The sequence below is a fragment of the Lonchura striata genome, chromosome 16, assembly GCF_046129695.1.
Source record: "Lonchura striata isolate bLonStr1 chromosome 16, bLonStr1.mat, whole genome shotgun sequence".
Lineage (NCBI taxonomy): Eukaryota > Metazoa > Chordata > Aves > Passeriformes > Estrildidae > Lonchura > Lonchura striata.
Genome location: NC_134618.1, coordinates 11,135,948 through 11,161,006, shown reverse-complemented (window position 1 = coordinate 11,161,006; position 25,059 = coordinate 11,135,948). Strand labels below are relative to the sequence as shown.

At 42.1% G+C, this 25,059-nt stretch overlaps 1 protein-coding gene across 5 annotated transcripts; it reads left to right on the top strand.

The window, feature by feature from the left end:
* The first annotated feature begins 441 nt into the window (after positions 1-441).
* On the top strand, positions 442-25,059 carry TECPR1 (tectonin beta-propeller repeat containing 1). 5 transcript variants are annotated; one of them, XM_077786878.1, is made up of 27 exons: positions 442-520; positions 1,131-1,257; positions 1,837-1,988; positions 3,290-3,522; positions 5,223-5,405; positions 5,887-6,009; positions 6,706-6,831; positions 8,331-8,505; positions 8,601-8,701; positions 10,063-10,164; positions 10,586-10,731; positions 11,561-12,069; positions 12,828-12,973; positions 13,906-14,061; positions 14,526-14,675; positions 15,311-15,468; positions 16,115-16,242; positions 16,350-16,452; positions 17,118-17,214; positions 17,587-17,666; positions 17,969-18,025; positions 19,489-19,663; positions 20,534-20,669; positions 20,972-21,064; positions 21,709-21,815; positions 22,284-22,403; positions 23,075-25,059. In XM_077786878.1, the coding sequence occupies exons 3-27, from the start codon at positions 1,856-1,858 to the stop codon at positions 23,270-23,272; spliced, it is 3,735 nt and encodes a 1,244-aa protein (XP_077643004.1). In that variant the 5' UTR covers positions 442-520; positions 1,131-1,257; positions 1,837-1,855; the 3' UTR covers positions 23,273-25,059. The 5 variants fall into 5 exon arrangements, with proteins under 5 accessions (XP_077643004.1, XP_021395421.2, XP_021395420.2 ...); XM_021539745.3 differs by having other exon boundaries at positions 449-520; positions 1,064-1,257; XM_077786877.1 differs by lacking the exon at positions 442-520 and having other exon boundaries at positions 711-1,257.

Here is a 25,059-nt window from a genome sequence, read left to right as displayed (position 1 = left end):
CCTCGAGCATCTTCAGCGCAGGAACCTCCACGGCTCCCTGGGCAATCTTCCAGTGCTCGGCCACTGCACGGGAAAGCTGCTCTTCCTCCTGGTCAGGTGGAACGTCCTGTACAAGCTTCTGCCCGCTGTCTGTTCTATTGCCCGGCACCACCGAGCGGTACTGACACCTCCCTTTCGATATTCCGACACATGGATGAGGTCCCCGTGTCTCTTCGAGGCCGAGCAGGCCCAGCGCCCTCACGAGCTCCGCCGCCGCCCTCCCGGGGCTCCTCAGGAGCGGTCCCGGCCCCGCCGCCCCGGCCCCGCCGCCCGGCCCCGCCGCCCCGGCCCCGCCGCCCCGGCCCCGCCGCCCGGCCCCGCCGCCCGGCCGTGACGCGCCCGGCCGCGCCAATGGCGGCGGCGCTCGGGGCCGCGGTGGGCGCGGCGCTCCCCGCCGGCCGCGGCTCCGCGGGGCCGCCCTGCCGGGGCCGGGCCGCGGCGGCTCCTTCCGCCGGGAGCGGCGCCGGCCGGCGGGAGGCAGGTGAGGGGCGAGCCCGGGCCGGGCCGGGCCGGGCAGGGCGGGTGGAGGTCGGGGCCTGCCGCCCTTCCCAGCGGCGCCAGCGCCGCCGGGAGCAGCGGCGGAGCCGTGGGGAGCTGCCGGCAGCCCCGCGGGGAGCGGGGCCGGGGCCGCCCCGGGGAGCGGGGCCGGGGCCGCCCAAGGCCGGGGATCGGCTCCGCGCGGCTCCTAAGCCGATCCCGGGCCGGGCCGGGCGCGGTGCGCGCTCTGCCGCGTCCCTGCGGCGCTCCCGGGTCCCCGCGGCTGGACCGGGGCACCGGAGGAGTCCCCGCTCGGCCGGTGACACCGGCGAGAAACGGGTGCGCGGTGTGCCCTGGAATACGTCGAGTCCTGGGGTGGTTCACATCCTGAGCTCGGGGACAGGGCCCTGTTCTCCCGAGGAACATCGTGGCTTTTAATATGTGCAAAGAGTTGGGATATTTTTCTTGAATTCTGTAGCAATCAGTGATATGCCAGACCGCTGGAAATTTTAATTACCAATATGTTTTCTTCATTTAATAATTTTAGTTTTATCCGAAATTACCTGGCTGAGCTGCAGGGTGAGGAATAATTCAGCAGACCAGGTTTTTTCTAGGCTCCTGAGAATACTTGACAACTTCTGCCTTCACTGAAAAGCATAAGCCACCAGCACTGAGTATCCTTCAAAACGGGAATATCTGTCTTCATCTTCTGCAGCACAGCCCATGCAAAGGGGCCTAAAGTTAAGTCTTTAAGTTTATAATTCCAAATTAATTTGGGATTTTCCCATGATGCCCCAATCACTGTCTCAAAAATTCAGATGCAAGAATGTGTAGAAACTCTCTCTTGTCTTGGCTTCCTTGAGTATTTTAAACCAGTTGCATTATCCTGCATTATTTTAATTGTCCCATCTATGTTTTTCTTAACTTCATAATCTTTGGAATTTTCTTCCCCTTTCCCAAACTGTTCCCAGTACTTTTCTGCTTACCTGAACTGTCGTTCCAGTTACAGGGCTTCATTTATATCTTTGCCCATCTTTAAGAGACCCAAGCATCACTTTTGTTTTGTTATCTGGCTAGGTAGCTGTCATTGTTGCATTATCTATAATGCTTCCTTCAATCCAGACTCTCTGATATTCTGGTTACTTAAGAAGTGCATAATATTTTCTTCTGTTATAAATACTGCTTTGGGGAATTTTAAGTGCCAATATTGAAGGGTTATTTTCACAGCCTTTATTTTCCCAGTAATACACACACTATTTTTCACCTCCTCTTCACTTTGTTCTATTATTCCATGTTATGTCCTTCTGTACTCCATTATAGGAGGATATAAAGAAGATAAATGGCTAATCCAATAGGAGACAAAGATTCATGCCTTCAAAGTCCCAGCAACACAGAGGGAAAAGTGGTGAAAATCAGAAGATTCATCTTAATTATGCTACAACTAATAGAATTATGCTCACAACCTTCCCCTGGTATCACTCATTCTCTGCTGCTATGTGTTTTCTTATCACTGTTATCTGTTCTTCACCTGTTGGATCCAGGTTTTTAGGTACTTAACAGCAGCAATTCTATGAAGTAAAGATATATTCTGATATATTCTCCCTGGGTTCCCAGGGGAATTTTCCGTGCTGTTGTTTGACACTGACCCAGCTGTGTGAGATTCTCCACAGTTTCACCACTGCCATTCACATACAGAGTGCAAGTCAATCCCTCTTTTATCAGAAAGCAGGCAGGCAGCTCTCCTTAAGCCCTTGTATTAAAAGCAGAGTTGCCATTTGACAGCAAAGAAGCAGTGTTCCACACTGACTACAATCTGAGTCCACTTTTCTACCTTTCCTCTCTCAGTTCCCTACTGCATAGTTAAAGGAGCTGAAGCCAAAGTTCAAACCATTCATTAGCAATTCTGACTGTCAAACATACAGAACTACGAAAATTTGTCTGTTTTGATGGCAGAGAGAAGTCAAGTGACAGAAATACACTGGCCTTTCTTGACTTCTGAAAGGACAGATGTGCACCTGCCTCACCCCTCTGAGAAGGGCAGGGCTGCAGTGCTCAGAAAATGACAGGTTATTATGTGAGAGACCAGAATGGAGCTCAACCAGCTGCCAAACTGCTGCCAAACCATGCTCTGTGTGTACTTAAATTCATCACACCTGCATATAAAGATCCTGAAGTTGGATCTGATCCAGAGTGCTCTGAAAGAGGTTTCCTCACAGAAGCAGGCAGTATGTCCATGGTTTTAAACCAGATGTGTGCTTTTGGAGAAGCTCCCTTTCACAGCCTTGCCTTTGTACCTGTGCAGGTGTTGATACACGGAGAGGAGGCTGAGATTGAGGGATCAGGGATGTCAGGGCTTGGTGGAGCTGAGATGAGCAGGGTGTGTAGCACCACCAGCAGTAGCAGATCCTGAGAGTGGAGCTGCCTGCTATGAAATGGTCTGTGCTGCTTCATCCCAGTTCAGAACTGATGTCTGCACCCAGCCTGCCAGAGCTGTCCTGTTTATTTCTGAGCTCTTGTAGGATGCACAGTAGAAAGGTCTGGTAGAAAGGTCTTTCTTACGGCTTTTCAGGGACATCTGAGAGGTGTTGGCTGCACAGTTCTGACAAAGAGATCTGGCTGCCAGCTTTCCACAGGCTCTTTTAAAAAAAAGCATCCCTTACATCTTTAATTTAATTTGACTGATCATGGCTCAGAGCATGACTGATCTGCAGTAGATTCAAGATCCATTTTTGTACCCATCATTTCCAGTAATAACCTTGGTTTTGCCTTTCAGATATGGCCATGCCCAGTTCCCTTTTGTGGGCTGTTGACATTTTTGGGAGGGTTTACACTCTTTCTACTGTTGGCCAGTACTGGGAGCTCTGTAAGGACACACAGCTGGAATTCAAGCGGGTCTCTGCTGTCAAACAGTGCTGCTGGGGAATAGCCTGTGACCATCAAGTGTACACCTACGTGTTCTCAGGAGATGTTCCCATCAGATACCAGGAGGAAACCTATGAGAACCAGGTATGACAGGTACAGTACCTCTCACACAGCCACTGCTTGGACTGACAGCACATCCTACATCAGCTGTCTCACCGTGTTTTTCTCACAGGAGGATTGATCAGTTTTATTTGTTTTCATTTTTTATCAGAAGTTTCTGAAGACTACATATATGTGCCAAATACCAGGTTATTCTTGTAGCATTTAAATTCCCAAAGGAGTTACAGTTCCCTGCTCCTGGCAAAATCGATGCCAGTGTGAATTCCAGTCTGTTATGTGTGAGCCATTTCAGACTGGAGCATTCACCCTTTTCACTGAGTGGTTTGCATTTCTCCTTTCCTTAGTGACAAATACACAATCCTCTTAAGAAAATGTCCCATGTGACTTCCAGGCAACAAAGATCAGAAATATATTATATATTATAATATATTCTTATAATATATTATCAGAAATACATTATTCTTTAGACAATGATACTTCTTAGTGTTCCAAAGACTCCTCTGATAAAGGCATAACATTCCATTGAAGTACAATGTCTCCAACTTTTTTTGCATAGAAGTGTTAAGGTGATCCTTTCTATCTGATGCACTTCAAAATAATGTCTTTAAAACAGTAATTTTAAAGGAAATTTATCAAATTTTGTTATAAGTTAACCAAAAGTAAATTGGGAGAGAAAATTGATGGATTTCCTTGAGCACATTTCTCTGATTTCTAATGGGCAATAATATAAATTGGGAAGAGACATTAACTTACTTGCATGGACAAAAGTACAACAAATTAATTTCATACATTATTTCATATTGATACAACTTTTCAACCATTTAAGTATGTTCCTTTTATTGTGTAAACATGTTCTTTAAAAATGAAAAATTCAAAATTTTATTTGCTACTTAAAACTTTTATTTTGTTTGTTCTAGGTAATGAAAAGTGAAAAACAGAGTACTAGAAAGCACAAAAAGAAATACTCTACAAGAGCTAGCAACTATGAAATTAAACTGAAGTAGTTTGCAGATAATGAGCAAGGCAATTTAGCCAGATTTCTAGTAACAGCAAATAATACTTTTTGTAAAAATAATAGACTGAGTGGTGAAAGATCCACATGCCCTAAAATGTAAGACAGTATGACAGGACAGATTTTGACAGTATTTCCTATAATACATAGGAGTGTGGGGGGAAAAAAATGACAGTATTGGTGAAAATCCTTGTGTTATCAGTTCTGTAACTGATTCAACACAGATTAGGGAAAAATGTAATGTAAGATCCAGGGGAGATTTGCTGATACAGTTCTCCTGACACGGTTCCAGGCAGAGGCAGTGCTGCTTTTCTAGTGCAGACAAGGTATGAATCATCTTTCTCTGGGAGTAGATTAGAGATACCAAGGCCATCCATTCAGCATTACCCTAATGCTGCAGTGTCATGGTGCCATACATCATCAAAGAAAAAAGCCCAGTGCCTGGTAAAATAGAGCATCAGATGATCCTATTTCTGTAGCTGAAGATGACTTGGTTGGGACAAGCTCTGCAGTCAGCCCTTCTTTGATGCTTAAAAAAGCTTCCTCCACTCCAAGGCTGTGTCAGGGAGGGGCTCATGGAGTGAACACTTTCTCATTCACCCCAGGAATTTATTCCTCTTCTACTGCAGAAAATAAGAAAAGTGTCATGATTCCCTGTAGATGTGCAATGAAATAATGTGGTCTAAACCAGAATATTTATTATTTCTGGCAGCGCTGGAATCCAGTTGGTGGCTTTTGTGAGAAATTACTGCCCAGTGACCGCTGGCAGTGGAGCGATGTGAGCGGGCTAAAACACCAGCAGCTTGATAGTTTCACACTGCCTTCACCACACTGGGAGTGGGAGTCTGACTGGTATGTGGATGAAAATATTGGAGGGGAACCAACAGAGAAAGGGGTAGGTGAACAATACCAAAAAGAGATCTATTCTGGGAATCCTTACTCTGTTATAGAAGTGTAAAAAAGTCTGTAAAAATACAACTTGCCATAGATACTTCTTTCTGTGAAATAGTTCAACTCTAATACAAAAGAAAGAAGGATCTTGTTTGAAGGCTTTTGAAGTCTATAGGAGCTTCTATAGAAGCTTTTTTCTTTTGATCAGGCCACAAAATCCTGGCAACTGAATGCCATTGTTATTTAAGGTCTTTACTATGAAGAAAGTAAAATGTTTTACTGTGTCTTGTTTGTTCTGTGTATATCACCCAGAGGAATTTGGGCATGATTCATAAATCATTCATGGAATTAGCTGATCTGTTAATCAGGGCTCTAGAGACACACAGAGTGACTTGTGCTGTGACTCTTGTGCAGAATTGTTCTGAGTTACAACTTCAAGCTTTCCCTTTATCCTGTTTTTCATACAAGAAAACCTCTGTTTGCAGGGCTGGACTTACGCCATAGACTTCCCCAGCACCTACACAAAGGATAAGAGGTGGAATTCCTGTGTCAGACGAAGGAGATGGATCAGATACAGGAGATACAAATCACGGGACGTTTGGGCCAAGGTTCTGGATCTCTTTTAAATATTAAATAAACTGATTGTCTGAAATAATCAATTAGAAGTGCAGGGAAGTTAATTTTTTATGACTTCTCTGTAGGCTGGACTTGGATTCCTTCACTTCCAACTTGCTATTCTTGTAAGCATAAATGAAAAGCTGGGATTTTTCATAGAAACCTGTGGTAATAAGGTGCCAAATCTTATGGTGATGGAATTAGAGATGGATGCTCAGGTCCTTTGCAAATGTCAGATCAGCTTTTTAACTTGCTTTGGTTTTATGACAAAGCACTCTCATTCAAGGTGATACCTGCATTGCATAATTCACAAGCTATTTCCTTTATCTGTGTGAATAACTGTTCTTTAATAATTGTTTCATTCTAAGAACATTCAAAATTTGTAATTTGTGATCTTTCAGCTTTCCAATTTTGTTTTTACTCACTGTTCTGTGAGTAAAAACTTGCTTTAGTTAAGGTGCAAAACACAGACTTCCCCATGCTGCCTTGGCAGCATTTCCCCTCTCTGCATAGAGAGAGGGAATGAATCCCTCTCTATGCAGAGAATATGAGAATGAGAGGGAGAATCTCCATGTTCAGCCACTCTAGGAAGTGATACATAACCAATCTGCAAGACACAGGTTATGCCACCAGCCAGTTCACCTGTTTGCAGTGTCTCCTCTCCTCAACCTTCCTTCCCTTTGCTCCAGATTGTGTCCCAGGATGAACCAGACCAGCTGCCAGACCCTTTCAATGACATCTCCATTGGAGGATGGGAGATCACGGACGAGCCTCTCGGCCGCCTGTCAGTGTGGGCAGTCTCTTTGCAAGGAAGGGTATGTGTGTGTTCCCTAAGTTTCCTAATAAAAATTACTAGTTGAAAGGAGCTAAATACTTGTATAGCAAGGCAGGGTTGTTATTGTCTTATACTGGTAAGGAAATACACTGCTTGTGCATCTGGCAGAGATGAAAAGCTGCTTTGGGACTCCATTATGTAACAACTTGAGTTCTAAATGGAAAGGCTTAGTACTTCTAGCGTTGTTGTTTTATGGAAGCCTTTAACCTCTATGAACAGGTGAATCTTAAAACTGGGGCTGAGTGGCAGTATATTATATCTTGAAAAATGCTCAGAATGCTGACTGTGGTGCTGGGAACCAGGAGAAGGAGCCTTAAAACTTGACAAAGGTTCTGGTGAAGCATTTTGCTGTGCCTTTGGGGTGGAGAGACAGGGATGATTCAAGTTTTACAAAATGGTTTTCAATGACTTACTGATTGGAAAGTGATCACCTCCTGACCTGGCAATGTGGCATCCAGCTCTGAAATGTTTTCATTTTATTTTCTGTTGAAAACTATACATCTTTCTCTGTTGTTGTTGGTTTTTGGCCTCCCATGGGGTCTCCTCTTTTGCTCAGTCCTTTTGATTTGATTTTTGCTTTTCTTCCTTCATCCTTACAGCATGTATCTAATATTCCTTTGTGTCTAGACAGTTTGTATCTTGTGGTCTCAGAATGTAATACTTTTAACAGGTAACCTGAGCTTTCAGTCACATTTGGCACTGCCTGGAGAGGCAAGCAATCTTAGTTACATGTTTAAAATAAAACTGCCTATTCCTTATGCTTTCTAGTAATATATGACAAGCATCCCAGTCTACAGGCTTACTTGACTGCCATTGTAAAATGCTTTTATTTCCCAAGTGAAAGTCCCTGGAGAAATAAAGTATTCCTAAAAATGAAGAGTTAGCACTCAGCAGGCATGCTGTGGAGCATTTGTATGACTGCCACAGGATGCTTTCTATGTTTGACCTTCCTGTTTTGACTGTGATCTACAGAAAATTGCAGTCCAAGACTAAAGAATGGCTGAATGTCATCAAAGGCTGCACAGAGAATGGAATTTTTCCCCACTATTGTGACAAGCTCTGTTCAGTGAAAGTGAGGCCAGGCTCTCAGCTAACAGTAACATTTTTGTGTTTTGTATTTGTTCACTCTTGGGTTTATATAACATGCCCTGAAATACAGTGAAGTGCTTTAAATGTTGAAATATACACAGAACTTGTAGCAATAGGTTACTGTACCCAATCCAGATGTAGTTCCATGATAAAAGCTGCTCTGTAGAACAGCCTCCTCCCTTAGTACATAAGGAAATAGTTTCAACTGCATAATCAACATTAAAAAAAATAGCTTTAAAGGTCAGAGTGCCATACACTACATAAAACAATCTTCTTGTTAAAGGAGAGCTGTTCTTTCCAGTTTGTCTTTACTCCTGTCTCAATGGTTTCATTGTTGTAGTGATATTTCTTCCTTATTTCATTTGTTTTTGTTTTTTTAAACTTGCCTAGGTATGGTACAGAGAAAATGTCTGCCATCACAATCCAGAAGGTTCCACGTGGTCCTTAGTCACCACTCCTGGTGAAGTTGTACAGATCAGCTGTGGACCCTATGATCTTCTTTGGGCAACCCTCTGGGAAGGGCAAGCTATTGTGAGAGAAGGAATTGATAGGAATAACCCTCAAGGTAAAGTTTGTTAAATCTGGTTGGAAATCCCTTTGATTTGTATAGTGTTGAGTAAGAAACAAATCTACAGTACCTTCTGGGTTCTGTCTTTGCAGGAATTTCCTGGAGTATTGTGGAGTCTCCAAGCTCTGAAAATGGGATCATGCACGTCTCCGTGGGTGTTGATGTGGTGTGGTGTGTTACAAAGGATAGAAAAGTAAGAGGGCTCACATTCTGATTTTGCTTTTTTTTTCCTTTTCCCTGTGTGCTGCTCTCAAACAGGGGTGTATCTTGCATAGGAAGCATTGGTGATTTGAACTCTGTATCCCCATGGATTGGGGAATTCTAGTTCCCCTTGCTGTTACAGGAATGCTTTGTGGTTTCTGATAGTTGATTTGATTTAAAGAAGGCTTTTTGCTTTTCTTTTGGAAGGAATTTTCTAAACCCAAGTCAGACAGATTTGGCAGGTGGATGGGGATGTTGGTGGGGATTGGATGAGGAGCCTCTGCTAAGGGATATTAAGCATCAAAATTGAAGTAACTCCTGTTTCCACAAGGACTGAATTTTACATCAAAAGCAGCAGGGGGAGTATTCTCATCTACACTGTCCTGCGTGATGCTATTTTTTTTTTTTTTTCCCTAATGCAACTGCCCTCTTTGTCAGTCTTAAGTGGGGGCTTTGGTATTTAATTAGGTGGGATATCTCTTATATAGATATGTGATTACTTTCTTACTGGAGTTTTAACTTAGAATGATGAAATGTTTTAAATTGGAAGGGACCCATAAAGATCATGGAGTCCCACTCCCTGCTCCTTCACACTGAATTCAAAGCCAGGCCTGAACACTCTGCTTGTGCAGCAGTTCTCTTGAGTTCCTCTGCTGTAGTGAGTCACTGCTTGTCAGCTGAGCCCTGGTAACAGGCTGTGCCCAGCCTGCTCCATCTGCCACATAAATCCACTGTAATAAATGGAGATAAGCTGGTGCATTTTCCTTCAGATCTGCCACAGGGCAGTCAAGCATCCTGATGTTATGGGATTCAACCAACAGCTTCTAAGGGAGCTGCTTGCTACTATGACTGTATGGATATATGCTACATACAGAGAGAACTTCTTCCAGGTGCCCAGCCCACAGACACTTTCAGATTGGTAAAGTCAAATCTAAGGAGAGACAATTTAAAGAGCTGTGATGCAAAAGACATCCCCCTGACAGTCCCTTCTGGCAGCCCTGCTTCTAGGGTTTGAATGTAAGAAAACTATTTAGAAGCCCATTCAGAGTGATCAAAAATAGCCTATGTGGTGATAGTAATAGAAAGTATTTTTCCAGGAGCATAAAAACTAACTCTGTCACAGAAAATCTTACAAAAAAGTCTCCTTTTTTGGCTTTTCTGGCTGCAGGTGGACACACAATGTGGGTACTATTGAGTGAATTGTTTTATCTTTATCTGATAAAGAATCAAGGAAGTAATTGACTTATTAAGACAATGTGGCAAGTCAGTGTTAGAGATTAAGACTAATCCACTAAAGAAATTAAATTCCTGCTAGAGCAGAAGGAGAAAAATTTGGACTTTTTGTTGTTGTAGGTGTGGTTTAGAAGAGGAGTGAACTCACATAATCCTTGTGGGACAAGTTGGATTGAAATGGTTGGAGAAATGATGATGGTAACTGTGGGCTTAAACAACCAGGTAAGAGAGCTGGGGAGCAGCTGAGAGGGTATTTACATTCCTCTCTAAAGGGGAATGTTACCTCTAAGGAGTGTGTTCCTTCTAGTGCAGGAGCTGTTCACACATGGTGAGGGCTCTCAGCAGGGCTGGCTGGACAAAGGGGCCCTGGCCTTAAACTCTGGGAGGGAAAGTGGCTGAATTCTGCAATTCTGCACCTGAAGGTGACAGCCAGCACCTGTCTTGTATGGCACAGGGAGTTGCAGACTGGTTCTGGTACAGAATTTTGTTCTGCATCTACAATGTCAGCATTAAGGAAGAACACAAAAGGAAAATGCTGTGTCCAGCAGTTTTCTGTGCTCAATTCTGCACCACTGCACCTTTTTAGTATCTGAAACCTACTGCATTCCAAGCCACTTCCTTCACCAAGCCCTTTCCTCTCCAGGTCTGGGGAATTGGCTGCGATGACAGAGCGATTTATTTTCGTCAAGGTGTCACACCAAGTGAGCTCAGTGGGAAGACATGGAAGGCAATTGTGTCTGGCAGAGAGAGTGACAGATCTCAGACTGGGAGCTCAACAAGTCTGCTCAGGTACTTCATGAAATACCTGCTCAAGACTTTGTCCTAACAAGGGTTTCAATGCTAGGAGATATTTCTTTACATTCAAGGGGTACAGACAAGGAGGAGTGGGGAAGACATCTCTAATCATTATGTATGCCAAAAGGCAATTGCATTTTTACTGTTAAAATTACAATAAGCAATAGTTGTTGGACTCAGAGAAGAATCTGAAGCTCCCATATTGGAATTCACTGCATGCCTGCAGTAAAGCATGTTCCTCTGGGCTTTGCTATTACTATCTGGAACTAGTCTCTAATAAGAGATGTTGTTGTTTATGAAATACCATGAAGGAGTGTCAACTCCACTTAGGAATTACTCTTCCTGAGTGTCACTGTACGTTTCTTTTCCTAGGGAGGTTAAATCAGTTGCTTCCCCTGCCTGCTGGCCTCTGGGCTGTACCACACATGCCAATGGATCTGACTTGTTTGAGCCAGAGTGTGTGCTGAGAAGTTCCCTTTGGCAAAGACAAATCATAAAGCTAAAAATGGGCTTTAAAAAATCCTATTTGTTATTTCGTATTCAGAGAATGGGATGTGTTTTCCTGAGAGTTGTAGGCAGCCAACACCATGAATTGTTTGAAAAGATCAATAAAATTCCTTCCTATGTTTCAGATTTACTAGACCAGTTTGCCAGGTTTGTGTTGGACCCATTCCTCTGATGATAGAATTTGACATTTAAAAGGGAAGTCTGCTGTTTCTCTCCTGCGGTGCAACACTAAGTCAGTTTCTGTGTGTCTGCGATCTAAGGCCTGTGCTGATTTACAATGCTTTGGATGATAATTAATTATCTATTTGTCCTTCAGTGCTGGCTGTTTCTTTACTGATGATATTCAGAACCAAACAAGCGCGGTCATTCAGGGTGATGCAGATCCTTCCTCTGATACAGAGCTGCCCACGAGCCCTGCCAGCACTGCCCTGCTGGGAGCTGCAGCCGCTGGGGATGGCCCAGCCTGCCAGGCTGAAGCATCTGCACGGCTGCCTGTGGATCCTCTGCACTCTGAGCAAGGAGAAGCCACTGCTGCTTCAGCTAGTAATGACAAAGATAACCTTGAAATGAATAAACCTCCTGGAAACCCAAATCCTTCTGCAGAACTGCAGTGGATAAACATTGACTTGAAGGAGGCTCAGAAGCACCCAGTGCTGTCTGTCAGCAGCTTTGCAGACACATCCAGCCTCTCTTCCCTGGGCGCGTTCTCGGTGGGAGCTGAAGACCAGTACGGAGCCGACGAGCACCCACTGTGGGCCTGGGTGTCTGGGGGAGGCTGTCTGGTAGATCTGCACAGCCCACTGAAGTGGTTCACTCCTCCATCAGGTACTGGCCAGTCACCACAGCACACCCCAGTTCCAGTCACAGCTTAATGTGCTCTTTGAGAAAAATGTTGGTTTGTTTTTTTGAGCAAAGCCATGGTGCAAAACTTGTGCTAACCAACTTTCTCTTACTGCAGTTTGTTAATAGGTTCATGTCTGAGCATAGGGCTGCAGTATTTTGCTGTACAGCACTTTGGGCTTGAGATAAATAAATGTAGAAGTGATATTTTCTCTTAAGTTCCTGTAACAATTTTTTATTAAAGTAATCTGTGCTGGATCTACATCTCATTTTTAATTGTACTGAAACTGCAGCTTCAGGCAAAACACATAATATCACTGAGCAGTAACAGGAAGGAGTGAAAAGGGCTCTCTTGGGAGGTGCAGATGCTGGCAGTAACTGCCTCACTCTGCCATTCCTACTGAAATAGGTAAAATAAACTATGATCTGTGGCATTCCAGTATTTAACAGTCTAACTTGGGATGCAATATATTATCTAATTATCTTGCAGTTCAGTGACAAACTTCTCATTTTTACAAGGTTATGGCTTTAAAAGCTTCTATATAATCATCTAGTGATTCTATTTCTATGCATCATTTACAATTTTGGCTGTAATACATTGTTTGCAAACTATAATCATTATAAAAATGGTGTTAGACTGGGTTGATCCAGTCAGGTGTTTGTTCAAAGGAGCGCCGTGTTTTACCTTTCACAGAATGGTGCTCAGAGCTCACTGGAGTTTATTTGGTTTGGTTGTGTCCCAGGTTTGTCATCGTCTGTGCAGTCCCTGTCCCTGTCCATCACTCCTGCACAGACAGCAGCATGGAGGAAGCAGATTTTTCAGCAGCTCAGTGAAAGGACAAAGCGGGAACTGGAGAATTTCAGGCACTATGAGCAGGCTATTGAGCAGGTAAGCAGTGAGGACATTTATCTCTTATCTTCTAAACACATCTGGGAATCAATAATACATTTCTGACATACTGATTTGAGCTTACTGTCAGCTTCATATTCTTGCCCCTATTTCTGCCTATGACAACTTCCCTGGATTATTAATGTTTGAGCTCCCTGTGGGACATTAAGGACTTGTTAAACATAGAGCAGCACTATTCATCTAAAAGCATTATCAGAGAGTTTTATTTAGGAAGAAACAAAGCATTGGTCAGCATTATTTGGGTACTGTGAGACTTCAAATCCTCAGAGAAATCGTTGCAACAGCAGGATATTGTGTGAATTATTGCACCACAAGATGAGACATCTGAATTGAAACAGTGACTCAAGGAGGGGAGCTTCCCTCTCTGTGGTCATCAGGACTAATTTAACTTGCGTAAATAAATGATGCAAACGTCAATGGCAGCACGTAAATAGCAGCAGTTTTGTTTGATGTTCCCTTTGTTATGACTCTGGCTCTTTTCAGATTCATTCATATTGTTGGTCCCCTCATTGCTCATTGCCAAATGACATCTAGAATTATTTGATTAAAAACACTTTGAGTCCAGGGGTTTAATCCAGTTTTAAAAAATTATGTCAAAAACCTTTTAATTCCAAAGAGAGGTTGTGTTATAACAAAAGCCAGTTACTAACTGTGTGCTACTGCATTCTTGCAGGGTAAAAATATTACTACTCTTGTACACGTGCTACTTCAGTATCTTTTTATCCACTTCTATGAGTTTTCATACTCTGGTACGCTCTGTGTGGGAATGTGTGATACACGTGTATAAATGTATGATGAGGTGTGATACAGACTAACCTGCAACAGACACAACCTGTGGGCACAAAAACAGCATTTGGGAGAAAGAAAAAGAGTAATGCAGTTTCGTTATTCCTTTTGTGTTTGCCTTGCAGTCAGTTTGGGTTAAAACTGGAGCCTTGCAGTGGTGGAGGAACTGGAAGCCTCATAAGTGGATGGATGTTCGAGTTGCACTGGAGCAGTTCACTGGGAGTGATGGGATGCGTGACAGCATCCTGTTCATCTATTATATGTACCACGAGGAGAAGAAGGTGTGTTTAGCTGCAGACCCCTGGGAGAGCTGTTTTTGGCAAAGGGAAGCCTCTGAATGGGAAACAGATTCTTTAAAGGAGGCAAATTATGGCACCTACTGTTCTGAGGTTTGGCTTTTCTGAGCTATGTTAATGCCATGTCAGAAATACCCAATCACAAACCACTCACATTGCTTAAACCATCAGTTCTGCACTAATTAGGAATTTTTTTGTTAATTCAAAGTGTTCTTGATTGTGAAGAGCCCAGCTTGGCTGGACAGGGTCTTGCCAAGTAGGGTTAATGCCTGCAGGCAACAGGAATCAGAGATAGGGTGAGACTGGAAGTGGAGTCCCATTCCCTCTGTGCCAAGAATTGATTCTTTGCTGTCCTTGGCAGGAATGCCTTGTTTGTAGACCTGAAGTGCAAAAATGCTGGCTCTGTGGAAGGTCTGCCTTAGTCATAGGCTTTTTTTCTTTTGTCTTAGTACATCCACGTGTTCCTGAATGAAGTGACCATTATAGTTGAAGTGCTGAATGAAGCCAAGCATTCCTTTGCACTGTACACACCTGAGAGGACAAAGCAGCGATGGCCAATCCGCCTGGCAGCCGCAACAGAGCAAGAAATGCATGACTGGGTAATTCTGGGCATCTCTCACTTCAAGCTGGCAGTTTCTGCAATTGAACATAGAAGCCAGTCTCTGAAATGTCAGCATTACATTTAAACTCTTGAAGCTACTCATCTGCTTTTTAAGTTTAGGTATTTAAACCATCTGGCAAAACTTACTTAGAGGCACCTGAGGCTTGTTATCTCCTCTGAAGTCTGCTTGCTTTCTAGTGCTGCAGTTATCCACAGCAACACCAATGTTGCTTTACATTCTCTTCCTATCTCTGGATATAGATCAGGGTAGGAATGAGTTAGGAGTTGAATTAAGTTACTGTGTTCTTCTGCATTAGTAGAAGCACTATTCTGTATTTTTATTGCTGCAGAGAGTCTTTTGTACAGGCAGACAGGCATAGATACACAGGAGCAGGGGCAGACCTGAGAGATGCTTCATCCTCATCAGCTCCTGAAAACCACAGCAGTTCCAGTGGTTGTATAATAATTTCAGAACCACTGAATTCTAGTGCCTTTTGAGAAAAAGCTACAAATTAATTTTGCTGACTTGCAAGAACATGCAGAGGTAAAATTTTGTTTTACAGTACTGATCATCTCTATGGGAATTTTTGTTCTCACTGTAAAAGGAAGCTTTTTTTGCTTCTTGTTTTGTAGCTGTCTTTGCTGAACATGTCTTGCTGTGAAAGCAGACGGATTCAAGGCCCTCCCTCTCACCATGCCATTTGGTCAGTTACTTGTAAAGGAGACATCTTTGTTAGTGAGCCAAGTCCTGAGCTGGAGGCCGGACCCCAGCAGATGCCATGTGATCAAATGTAAGAAGCTTCTGAAGCTGCTCTTTCTGCATGGGATGCCATCCAGCAAAGAATATCCTGTCAGTTCAGTGGCTTTGATGGGCTCTTGGAGTGTGTAGTACACTGCAGATGTGTCTCACTGACAGGGTTAATGGCTGCCTTCCTACTCATGATTGCACACGAAGGAATTCACCAAATCATATTTTAATTCTTAGATGCTGGACATATCCCAGTGATTTCAAAAGCCTTTCTCACTGAGATCCCATTTTTTAAATTGCATCTCTAATGACATAAGAGATAGCCTAAACTGAAAGTAAATCTAATTGCTGTAATTGGAATATAATTTGAGCTTTCCGTTTTATCTGAGTCATGAAATTGAAACTCTCGGTCTTCCATAGACACTGCAGTCCAGGAGTAGTTTCCCGACAGTTTTTATGACAACTGTGGCAATATGGTACTGCAAACTCCTCAAGCAGAACAAAACCATCTGCTTTTTGGGAGCTGTTCAGAGGGAAATGCTTTCAACTGGCAGCTGCTTTCACTTAGAGATTGCACAGTGGTTGGACAAGTGAGCAGAGAAGGTTGCCTGTGCTGAAGACTATCGGGTTGTTGGTGGGGAAAGCACACATCCCTGAAGGATGTTGAGTACAATGTCCTTTCCTGGCAGGTTCTGGCGGCAGGTGGGCGGCCACCTGCGGCTGATAGAGAGCAACAGCCGGGGCGTGGTGTGGGGCATCGGCCACGACCACACAGCCTGGCTTTACACCGGGGCATATGGAGGTGGCTTCATCCAAGGTACAGCTGGGCAGGGAGAAATGCAATCATCAGTGGCTGATGGAATTTTAAATGTAATGTCTTTGAGCTTTAGCTTTACTCTAATGCACATTGTTTATTCCTCACAGGACTGGCCAGTAGTGCTGATAACATTTACACACAGTCAGATGTGAAATGTGTTTACATCTATGAGAACCAACGGTGGAACCCTGTCACTGGATACAGCAGCAGGTTATTTACTCTATTTATTGCATTTATTTACTTTAACACTACTACTGTCAAATGAAACAAGGGCTTTGTTCTAGCTTGGAGGAGTTATTACACTTACTCTACCTTAGTCTCTTCCAACATTCATAGTTTACCTGTGATGGAAGGAGCAGTGTTTCTCAATTTTCTAATTTGTAATTATCAAAAATGTCAAAATGTCATTATGGCAAAATGTTACAGATTTGTGCTTTGTGATTGCACAAAGTGTGCCTCCTTGCAATATCTTTCACTATTAAGGCCAGACAGAAAAGTTATTAGGATCTGTATATTCCTATACATACTGTGCTAAATACACTGGGCCTTTGAATAGTATGTTTGATCAAAAATATAGAAAAATACATATCCATTTATATGGCATTCACATACCAATTTTAAATGGTAGTGAGGAATATCACTCTACAGAGAAACATTTACATGGTCCTCCAGTTTGCTATAACTGGAAGCAATTGTACAGATTCTTTCCCACTGTGCTCATCACTCACATGATATTTCTAAATACAGAGATTAATGATGGCAGTGTTTTGTGTGTGAAAGCAGGAAGTGCTACAAAAAGGCTTTTCTTCCCTCGCCTTTTGAACTCCTTGTTGTAAATGACCTTGCATTCCTTGTGTACTGTTCCACCACCACAGAGGTCTGCCCACAGACAGATACATGTGGAGTGATGCCTCTGGCCTGCAGGAATGTACAAAGACCAACACCAAGCCTCCTTCACCACAGTGGTCTTGGGTAAGTTTTGTCTTACAAATTTTTTTACAAAGAAGTCCAGGCTTAGCAAGTAGGATACAAGACTTGAGTTCAAGGGGCCCATATTTTCTTCTGGGATTTGTTGTAACATTTAACCTTATTTTTCCCATTAATAGCTAGCAATAATCTTCCATAGTCAAAAGAATGTTAAGCACTGAGTGGGGTGTTTTGTGTAATGTGACTTAGATCATTTTCCACTGAATTAAAAAGATTTGGGAACCTCTGTATGTATTTCAAGTATTAGAAGGTTTCTAGCAAGTTACTGCTTTCCAAAAGGTGGAGGTAAATAGAGGAAGAGATGTCCATGATACATTTGGTGTTGATTGTTACTCCCAGTGTCCCCTTTGCCCACAGGTCTCGGATTGGTACATCGACTTCAGCCCGGCGGGCGGCACGGACCGGGAGGGCTGGCAGTATGCAGCTGACTTCCCAGCGTAAGGAAACTCCTCTTCCACCAAATCCCAGACTCCAGTCCTCACTCCTTCTCATTTCTGGTTTGCACATTAACTGCCCTTTGGCAGGGACACAACACTGCCTCATTTCCCCCCTTTTTGTGGGCATGCTGATGTTTGCAGGGAGGGAGGGCAGCAAGGTGAACTTGGCAAACTGTCACTTGAAAAACTTTAAAACCAGCAGTTGTGCCTGGTGGGCAGATGGAGGCAGTGCTCTCAGGCTGGCACTGACACTGGAGATGCTCTGACATCCTCATGCACATTGTTTAACTCTCTTTTGGCAGGTCCTACCATGGGCACAAGACAATGAAAGACTTTGTCCGACGGAGGCGCTGGGCAAGGTGAGGAACCTCAATATAAATAAATTTTGAACTTGAATACAAATTGCCCACTAAATCTACTTTAGTTATGAAGTAAAGAGTCTTGTCAACAAAAGAAAAAGTAAAGAAACCTGAAATAAATAACCTAGCAGAGAAACTGATGACCTTCAGCATTATGTCTCTAATTTTAAGTCTCTGTGGGTAGTTACCGTTTGGATTTTGTGAAATCTGTAGATATAGTCAGGCAGTTCTTCTCTATATCTGATTTTCCTTGTGGTTAACCATTAAGGAATAGTAGACACTGGGTATAGGTCACTTGTAACTGCTGGTAATAGGCCTTTTATATTAACAGTTTAAACTTATGAATTCCACATACTGAGTGTTGGGCCACAGATAGTCCAACCCCATTTCAGTCAGAGGAAATGTCCAGGTGGAGCTCAGAGAACAGCAGACTGCCACTATGTTCTGTAAGCTGGGGAAATCTGTGCACTCCCTGTTTTTCCAGCTTTTCTGTGCTTTCTGTACTAGAGCATCTAATAGCTGTGCTAATTAATTGCTGTGAACTTGCACACTGCTGGGTTTAGTATTGATGCTACAAAGTATTTTGTCCCTTGTACAAAAAACTTTGAAGTAACCTTCCGAAGCATCAAAAGTGTTATTTTATGATATGCAGCAAAACAAACACAGTAAATCAAAATGGTGACTTGAAATAAAAGAAGCAACTTGAGAAATACCCTCTAGCCTAAATACTTCCTCTAGTTTTAACTACCAATTGAACATTGAAAAAACTGAAAACAAATAGGGAACCACTCAGGGTTGGATCTAATTTTTCAGAACTGGTAAACAAAGAAATGTCCTTATGGTTTTTAGGACATTCTTCATACACAAAATTATTGTGGTAATGATAGAGTCTTAACATAATTTCCCTAATCAACAGCACTACTTTGGTGCAATTTCCATATAAAAAGTACACAAAGTCCCAGCATGATTTATCAAATCTGTCATTTAGAGCTGCTTTACCTCTGCCTACCTCAAGATGCTACATAACCTTTTTAACAGACCAACCAAAAAATAATTGTAAAGTTATTCCTTTAACCAAGAGTTAAAGGAATAACTCTATCTGCAATTGTGGAGTTCTCTCTGCAATTTATTATCCTGCTGCTGCCCAGTGAGTCTGAGAGAGCAATGGAGCAGTGTAGCACCAGTTGCAGACTTCTTGGGTGGTCTTGATTTTATAAAGAAACTTAAAAAAAAAGCAAACAAACAACAGAAGCTTTGGGCAATCAGTATTAGTTCAAATTTCAAAACTGATGCAAAACATGATTGATTGTTAAAAACCTCTTTCAAATTAAAAATACTAATACTTAATGAAAAGCACTACCTAATGAAAAGACTTTGGGACTAGAAGTCAACAATAGACTGGGAAACCAATTCAGTTATACAGAGTATATACTTCTGACAGGTTTGGGTCTTTTCTGCTTCAGAAAATGTAAGATAGTCACCAACGGGCCATGGCTGGAAGTGCCTCCTGTTACCTTGTGGGACATCTCCATAATTCCCAGTTCAGATGCAGATGATGAAGAAGCAGTAGCACTGTGGGCAATCAGTGACAAAGGAGACGTGCTCTGCAGGCTTGGAGTGACACAGCAAAATCCAGCTGTAAGGCTCCCTGTTCACTTTTACTGCTTATTGATGTATTTAATGTAATATGCAAGTACGTGCAATCACACAGGGCCCTCTCTCAAAGCACCTTGTTATTTTTCATCCCTTTGTGTCCCAGATTTGCAAGTCCCCGTCCATCAGCTGTAGCACAGTTTGCTGCCCACGTTCCTTATAATAGTGCTTCTCTTGCATAATCTACCTGAGCTTGTGCCACATCACCTGCAGGAGCCTCTCCCAGCTGCTGGCCATCTTCTCATGAAGTGTTTTGCTTCCACTTTCTGCACTGGCAGCTTGGTTCTTCTTTTACTGTTTGTTTTTTGAAATGGTTGGTAACAGGTGTATCCCACTTAAAGGAATTGCTGAGGAATGGACTCATTGAAGCATGGTCCCAATCTAGTGCCTTGATACCAGCAGGATAAAAAACCAGGAAAAAAACCTAAGAAAATACTTCAGTAGAATTTGGAGAAAAACTACCAGAAATTGAAAAATATTTAAGAACTTTTTTTCCTTCCTGATCTGTAAAGCAGTGCAGCAGTGAGAACTGGAATACTGTGTCTGGAATCTGAACTCCCATATCAGTTGATTTTTGTGAAGAATTAAAATTAAGGCTCTAGTCCAGCTGTTCAGAGACACGTATATGCTTAAAAGGTCCTTCATTGTCCAGCTTAATTATTTACAAAGAGTTGTATATCCAAATATCTCTAAGGATCAGCCACCTTGTTTCTGTTCAGTTGTAAAGTTATGTAAGATTTATTCTCCAGAATCTTTTTCACTATGTTGTTTTTTTCTCATTTGGTAGTAATCAAAAATATTTTGTCCTGGAGGTTTTAAGCACTGCTTCACAATTCATCTCCCATGATTTGTTAGGGAACATCCTGGCTGCATGTGGGAACAGATCAGCCCTTCATTTCCATCTCCATTGGAGCATTTTACCAAGTGTGGGCTATTGCTAGAGATGGTTCTGCCTTCTACCGGGGTTCAGTGTCTCCAAACAAACCTGCAGGTAAGAACTTGTACTTTATCCTTTGCTCTAATCCACTGCCATGTCTGAAAAAGTCCAATCTGTTTTTCAAAGCTTTTCCCATGGCTGTGCAAAACAGTGCACACAAATAATACAATAATTATAGCAGTTATTTTGCTATTCACTTGTGTAATTTAAAGTGTTCATTTGTAAAAAAAAAATCTCTTAAAAATATATGAAGGCTGCCTTCACAGCCTTCCTGCACAGCAATGTATTTGATCTGCAGACATTTCCATGCCTAATTCTATTTTTTCAATGCTTAACTCAAGATTTATGTCCTTTAGGTGACTGTTGGTACCATATCCCTTCACCTCAAAAACAGAAGTTAAAGCAAGTCTCAGTAGGACGAACATCTGTATTTGTCTTGGATAAAAACGGTAAGGATTTAAAAAACTATTAGTCAGTGCTACAAAAAGTACAGAAGTCTATACCAGACTGATTTAACAAGGAGATGTTAAATTAGAACTGGACAGATGAACACTGGTTCTCCAAAGGGAGTAGTATTTTATTCTGAAGGATCTGGAGTAGCAGTGCACTTAAGTACTGCTTCTGAAGTCTTGGTTGTTATATCTGATAGTGCCCTGGGTAACAACAATCCAGCATCTGTGCTCTGTGGGGGGAAGACACAGATGAATGTCAGAGAATTGCATGGCTGGGTTTTGTCTGGAATCCTGCTCCAAAACAGATAAATCATGAAGCACCTTTTGTACAAGAAACAAGCCTTTAACACCAGATTCAGAGACCTTAATCTCATTTGCTTTTGTTTTCTAGTGCATAGTTCCTTATATGAACATTTTTCCCCAAGAAGTTTTACAAAACAGAGCATTTGCTATCTTTTATAAGCAATAACTACAGAAATATAAATTCCAAAGTGGGAACTTCATTTTGTCCATCTATGTAACACATCAGCCAAAACTGCATTTCCCTGGAACACAGAAAGAATGAATTCCTGATTTATGTTGTTTACAGCACTTCAGACAAACAGCCATGCTGGGCTGTAACCCCACTCTTTGTTTCACAGGCAATCTCTGGTACCGGCAGGGAATCACACCCAGCTACCCTCAAGGATCTGCCTGGGATCATGTTTCAAATAATATCCGTAAAATGTCTGTAGGGCCCCTGGACCAGGTGTGTATTAAGCTTTCTTGTATCTCATGAGTTTATTAAAAATTATGTAGAACATACTTTAGTAATTAAATGTTCTTCAGGCTTAGTTTTGTTTAACTTTGTTGCACAAAATGTTGGTCTAAATGCTGGAATCTGATAGCAAGAGAAAAAAATCATACCAATGGAATAGTGATACAGCCAAGCCCTCTGCTGCAAAAAGCCTCATTATTTTATTTTCCTTTTTTTAAACAAGGCTATATATCTTAACAAGGCTTTTTATATATTTAATCTCATTCCTGCCAAGTCTTATCTGGCAATGTTTTAATTATAACACTGTTCTGTAGTTTGTTTGGGTGTCTCTCTGCCTAAATTAGATCACTTTCAGCCTATTGAAGAACAAGACTGATTTTTGAAAGGGGTCAGACAGAGATGTCTGACCCACATCTGGGAAGAGCAGCACATTTTACTGCCTCTCTGTGTTTCCTTGAGGTGTGGGTGATAGCTGACAAAGTGCAGGGCAGCCACAGCCTGAGCTGTGGGACCGTCTGCCACCGGACTGGTGTCCAGCCCCTGGAACCTAAAGGCCTCTCCTGGGATTATGGCATTGGGGTAAGTGCCTGAAGTTGTACATCCCAATGTCTGTGGGCTCACACAGAAAGGGAAGTGCCATCCTGCCCAGCTGGCCAGCATTGGAAAGCTTGGATATACCTGCAGGAAACAGGAGACATTTTCCTTCAGGTTTAGGTGCCTTTTTGAGGTTATTACAATGGGCTGCAGTCATAGCCAGGAAGTTATTTGCATTTGATAATAATTCATTTTAAATAGGTAATTTAAAAGTTACAGTGGAAAAAGTAGTGGAGTAAGAGCCATTTAAAATAAAGTAGATTCATTCCTGGTCTGCACATGATTATTCCTCATTGTTGTACTCTGTAATATTCTCAACATTTTTGAGAAAGGCTATTTCAAATTTTGCCACCTTTTAAGTTGGTGGAACATCTGCAGTGGCTCTGTTATGAATGCCTGACCCTACTAACCTCAGCTCCCTGTGATAAAGAACAATCCTCAAGTTTACCACCTCTATAACTCCCTGTCAGGGAGGTCTGCTGTGTTTTGTTTCACTTTACAAGTAGACTTTTTCTGATTCATCCCAGAGCAGGATTACTTTCCTCATGAACAGGAAATAAATTAATAAACTAGCAGTGCACACAAAGCATCACGTCACATACAGCACTGACAGGGTGATGTTTCTCCTTTTGAGTTTCTGTATCCCTTTTTCACAGGGTGGGTGGGAGCACATTACAGTCAGAGGAAATGCAACAGAAGCATCTCGGGGTGCTGTGCCTGACACCACTGAGGAAAACCCGGCAGCATCGAAGGAGGGAGAAGATGAGGAGAGTAAAAGGAAAACAGAACACTCTAAGACCCCTCTGATGGTCAGTGAAAGTCAAGAGTTGGACAGAAATTCTGTTAACTGTTAAATTGTTGCCATCTACGTGTTGCTGACAAGCAGTAGGCAGTAGTTTAAAAAATAGTGTCTACTTCTTGGAGAGAAAAACATGACATTTTTGTGCTAATATGTTTGACTGAACTGGACCTTGCAATGGGGTATTTTAAGTACTGAATCCTTCTAATGCATCTTGTGTAAAATGTGACTTGATAGAGTTCATAGTTTTGTCAAAGCAGGCAAGGTTTTTAACCACAGTGTATTTCTGAACCTTTTCCATAGCTGCTACACACCATGCAAATGTGAATATCTGCACCCATGATCTCTGCATTTACTTCTTTTTTTTATGCTCCCTACATTTCTCTCATATTCACACATCTTGCACGCTGTCCTTGAGATTAATTTTTGAGCACAGATGATGTAGTTTCAGTTTGAATGAATGCAGGCAAACACAGCTGGTCCTGTTTGTAGAGGCCCTTACACATGCACAGAGCTCTGCTGGTGGGAGGGCTCCATGTCTAAGGATGGACTTGGGTCAGGCTGTTCCTGCTCCCATCAGCAAAATCCTATTCTGCACAACTCTGCTTAGGCTGCAGTTACCAGGAAGGGCCAATTTTTGCTGTCTTTGCTCACAGTGTGTTAATCAGGCAGCAGAACCCCTGGTTTCAGGGAGCCACTGGAGAGCCCAGTCCTGGTCAGTGGGGCTCAGCTCTGAACTGTCACTGCAAGCGCTGGGAAATCGTGTTCTGTCTGCAGCTGAACTGAAACTGGGACAACTGAGCTACACAGATGCCTGCCTAAGGAGGCTGGAAGGCACCAGACTCTGGAGGCTGTGTTCCAGATCATTGCAAATTATGCTTTCCTACTGTAGAAATTAAGGGAAGGTCTTTAGAGTGGTAGGAATGCAAAACAGCGTTACTGACAGTAGTGGAGTTTGCCTGTGTACACTGATGGCAATTCAGAATGAAGCTCTGCTCTTCATTTTGAGTAAGTGATTTATTCATCCCTTTTTCCAACATGAAACCACTTTCTATTAAAAAAAAAAAAAGCTTTTTTCCCTGACTTATTTATCATAATTGGACAGTTTACATATATTTCTCCTCTCTGTGTGTGACTGTAAATGAAGCTATTTTTATATGATGAGTTTGGTGTGGTCTCAGTCCTGTATTTGTAGAAGTAAAACTTATGTTTGCACGTATATAACGAATATATTTGGTATTTTATGCCAAGGAAAGCACCGTTTCCAAGTCCAAATGTGAATGAAGATTGAAGATGCTTTACTGTTAAAAAAAGAAACTATTGATCTTTCCAGTATGTGATTAGAGATTTCTGGTTTATACATACATTGTGGGAGAACCATAAATAATGTGTTGCATTAATTACCGTAATAGGTTTTGCATAACTTGCACAGTATCTTGTCCAAATAAATAACTTTATTACATGTATTTTTAGAGAATTATTAGGATTGTATTTTTATCTGCATTGTATCAAGATTTTTCCTTTTAATAGTCAGTGTTTACATCTCCAACAATCAACCTGATTGCATACAATAAGCTTTATAATGTACCTTTGCATTTTTCCCTACATTGCCAAGTTTCACTTACTTTACTGTAAAGAGCTGGGTTTAAGTGAAAAAAAGAGTGAAAAAAAGATAAGTTATAAATTGTTTATGTTTGAGTACTAAGTATTTGCCTTCTAAAATATTATTTAGAAAATTATTTAATTTAAAAATACAATGTCATTGTTGTGGCTAGTTAAAACATGGAAAAGTGACTTTAAACTGAAGCAATTTTGAAAAATAAAAGTAATTTATCAGAAAAA

Bases quoted from the DNA above. Each gene is read 5' to 3' on its own strand.
- TECPR1 (XM_077786878.1), top strand. From the start codon at position 1,856: ATGGCTAATCCAATAGGAGACAAAGATTCATGCCTTCAAAGTCCCAGC. The intron at 18,026-19,488 runs GTGAGGAACCTC...TTTCTGCTTCAG, and splicing joins CGACGGAGGCGCTGGGCAAG to AAAATGTAAGATAGTCACCA. The intron at 22,404-23,074 runs GTAAGTGCCTGA...CCTTTTTCACAG, and splicing joins CCTGGGATTATGGCATTGGG to GGTGGGTGGGAGCACATTAC.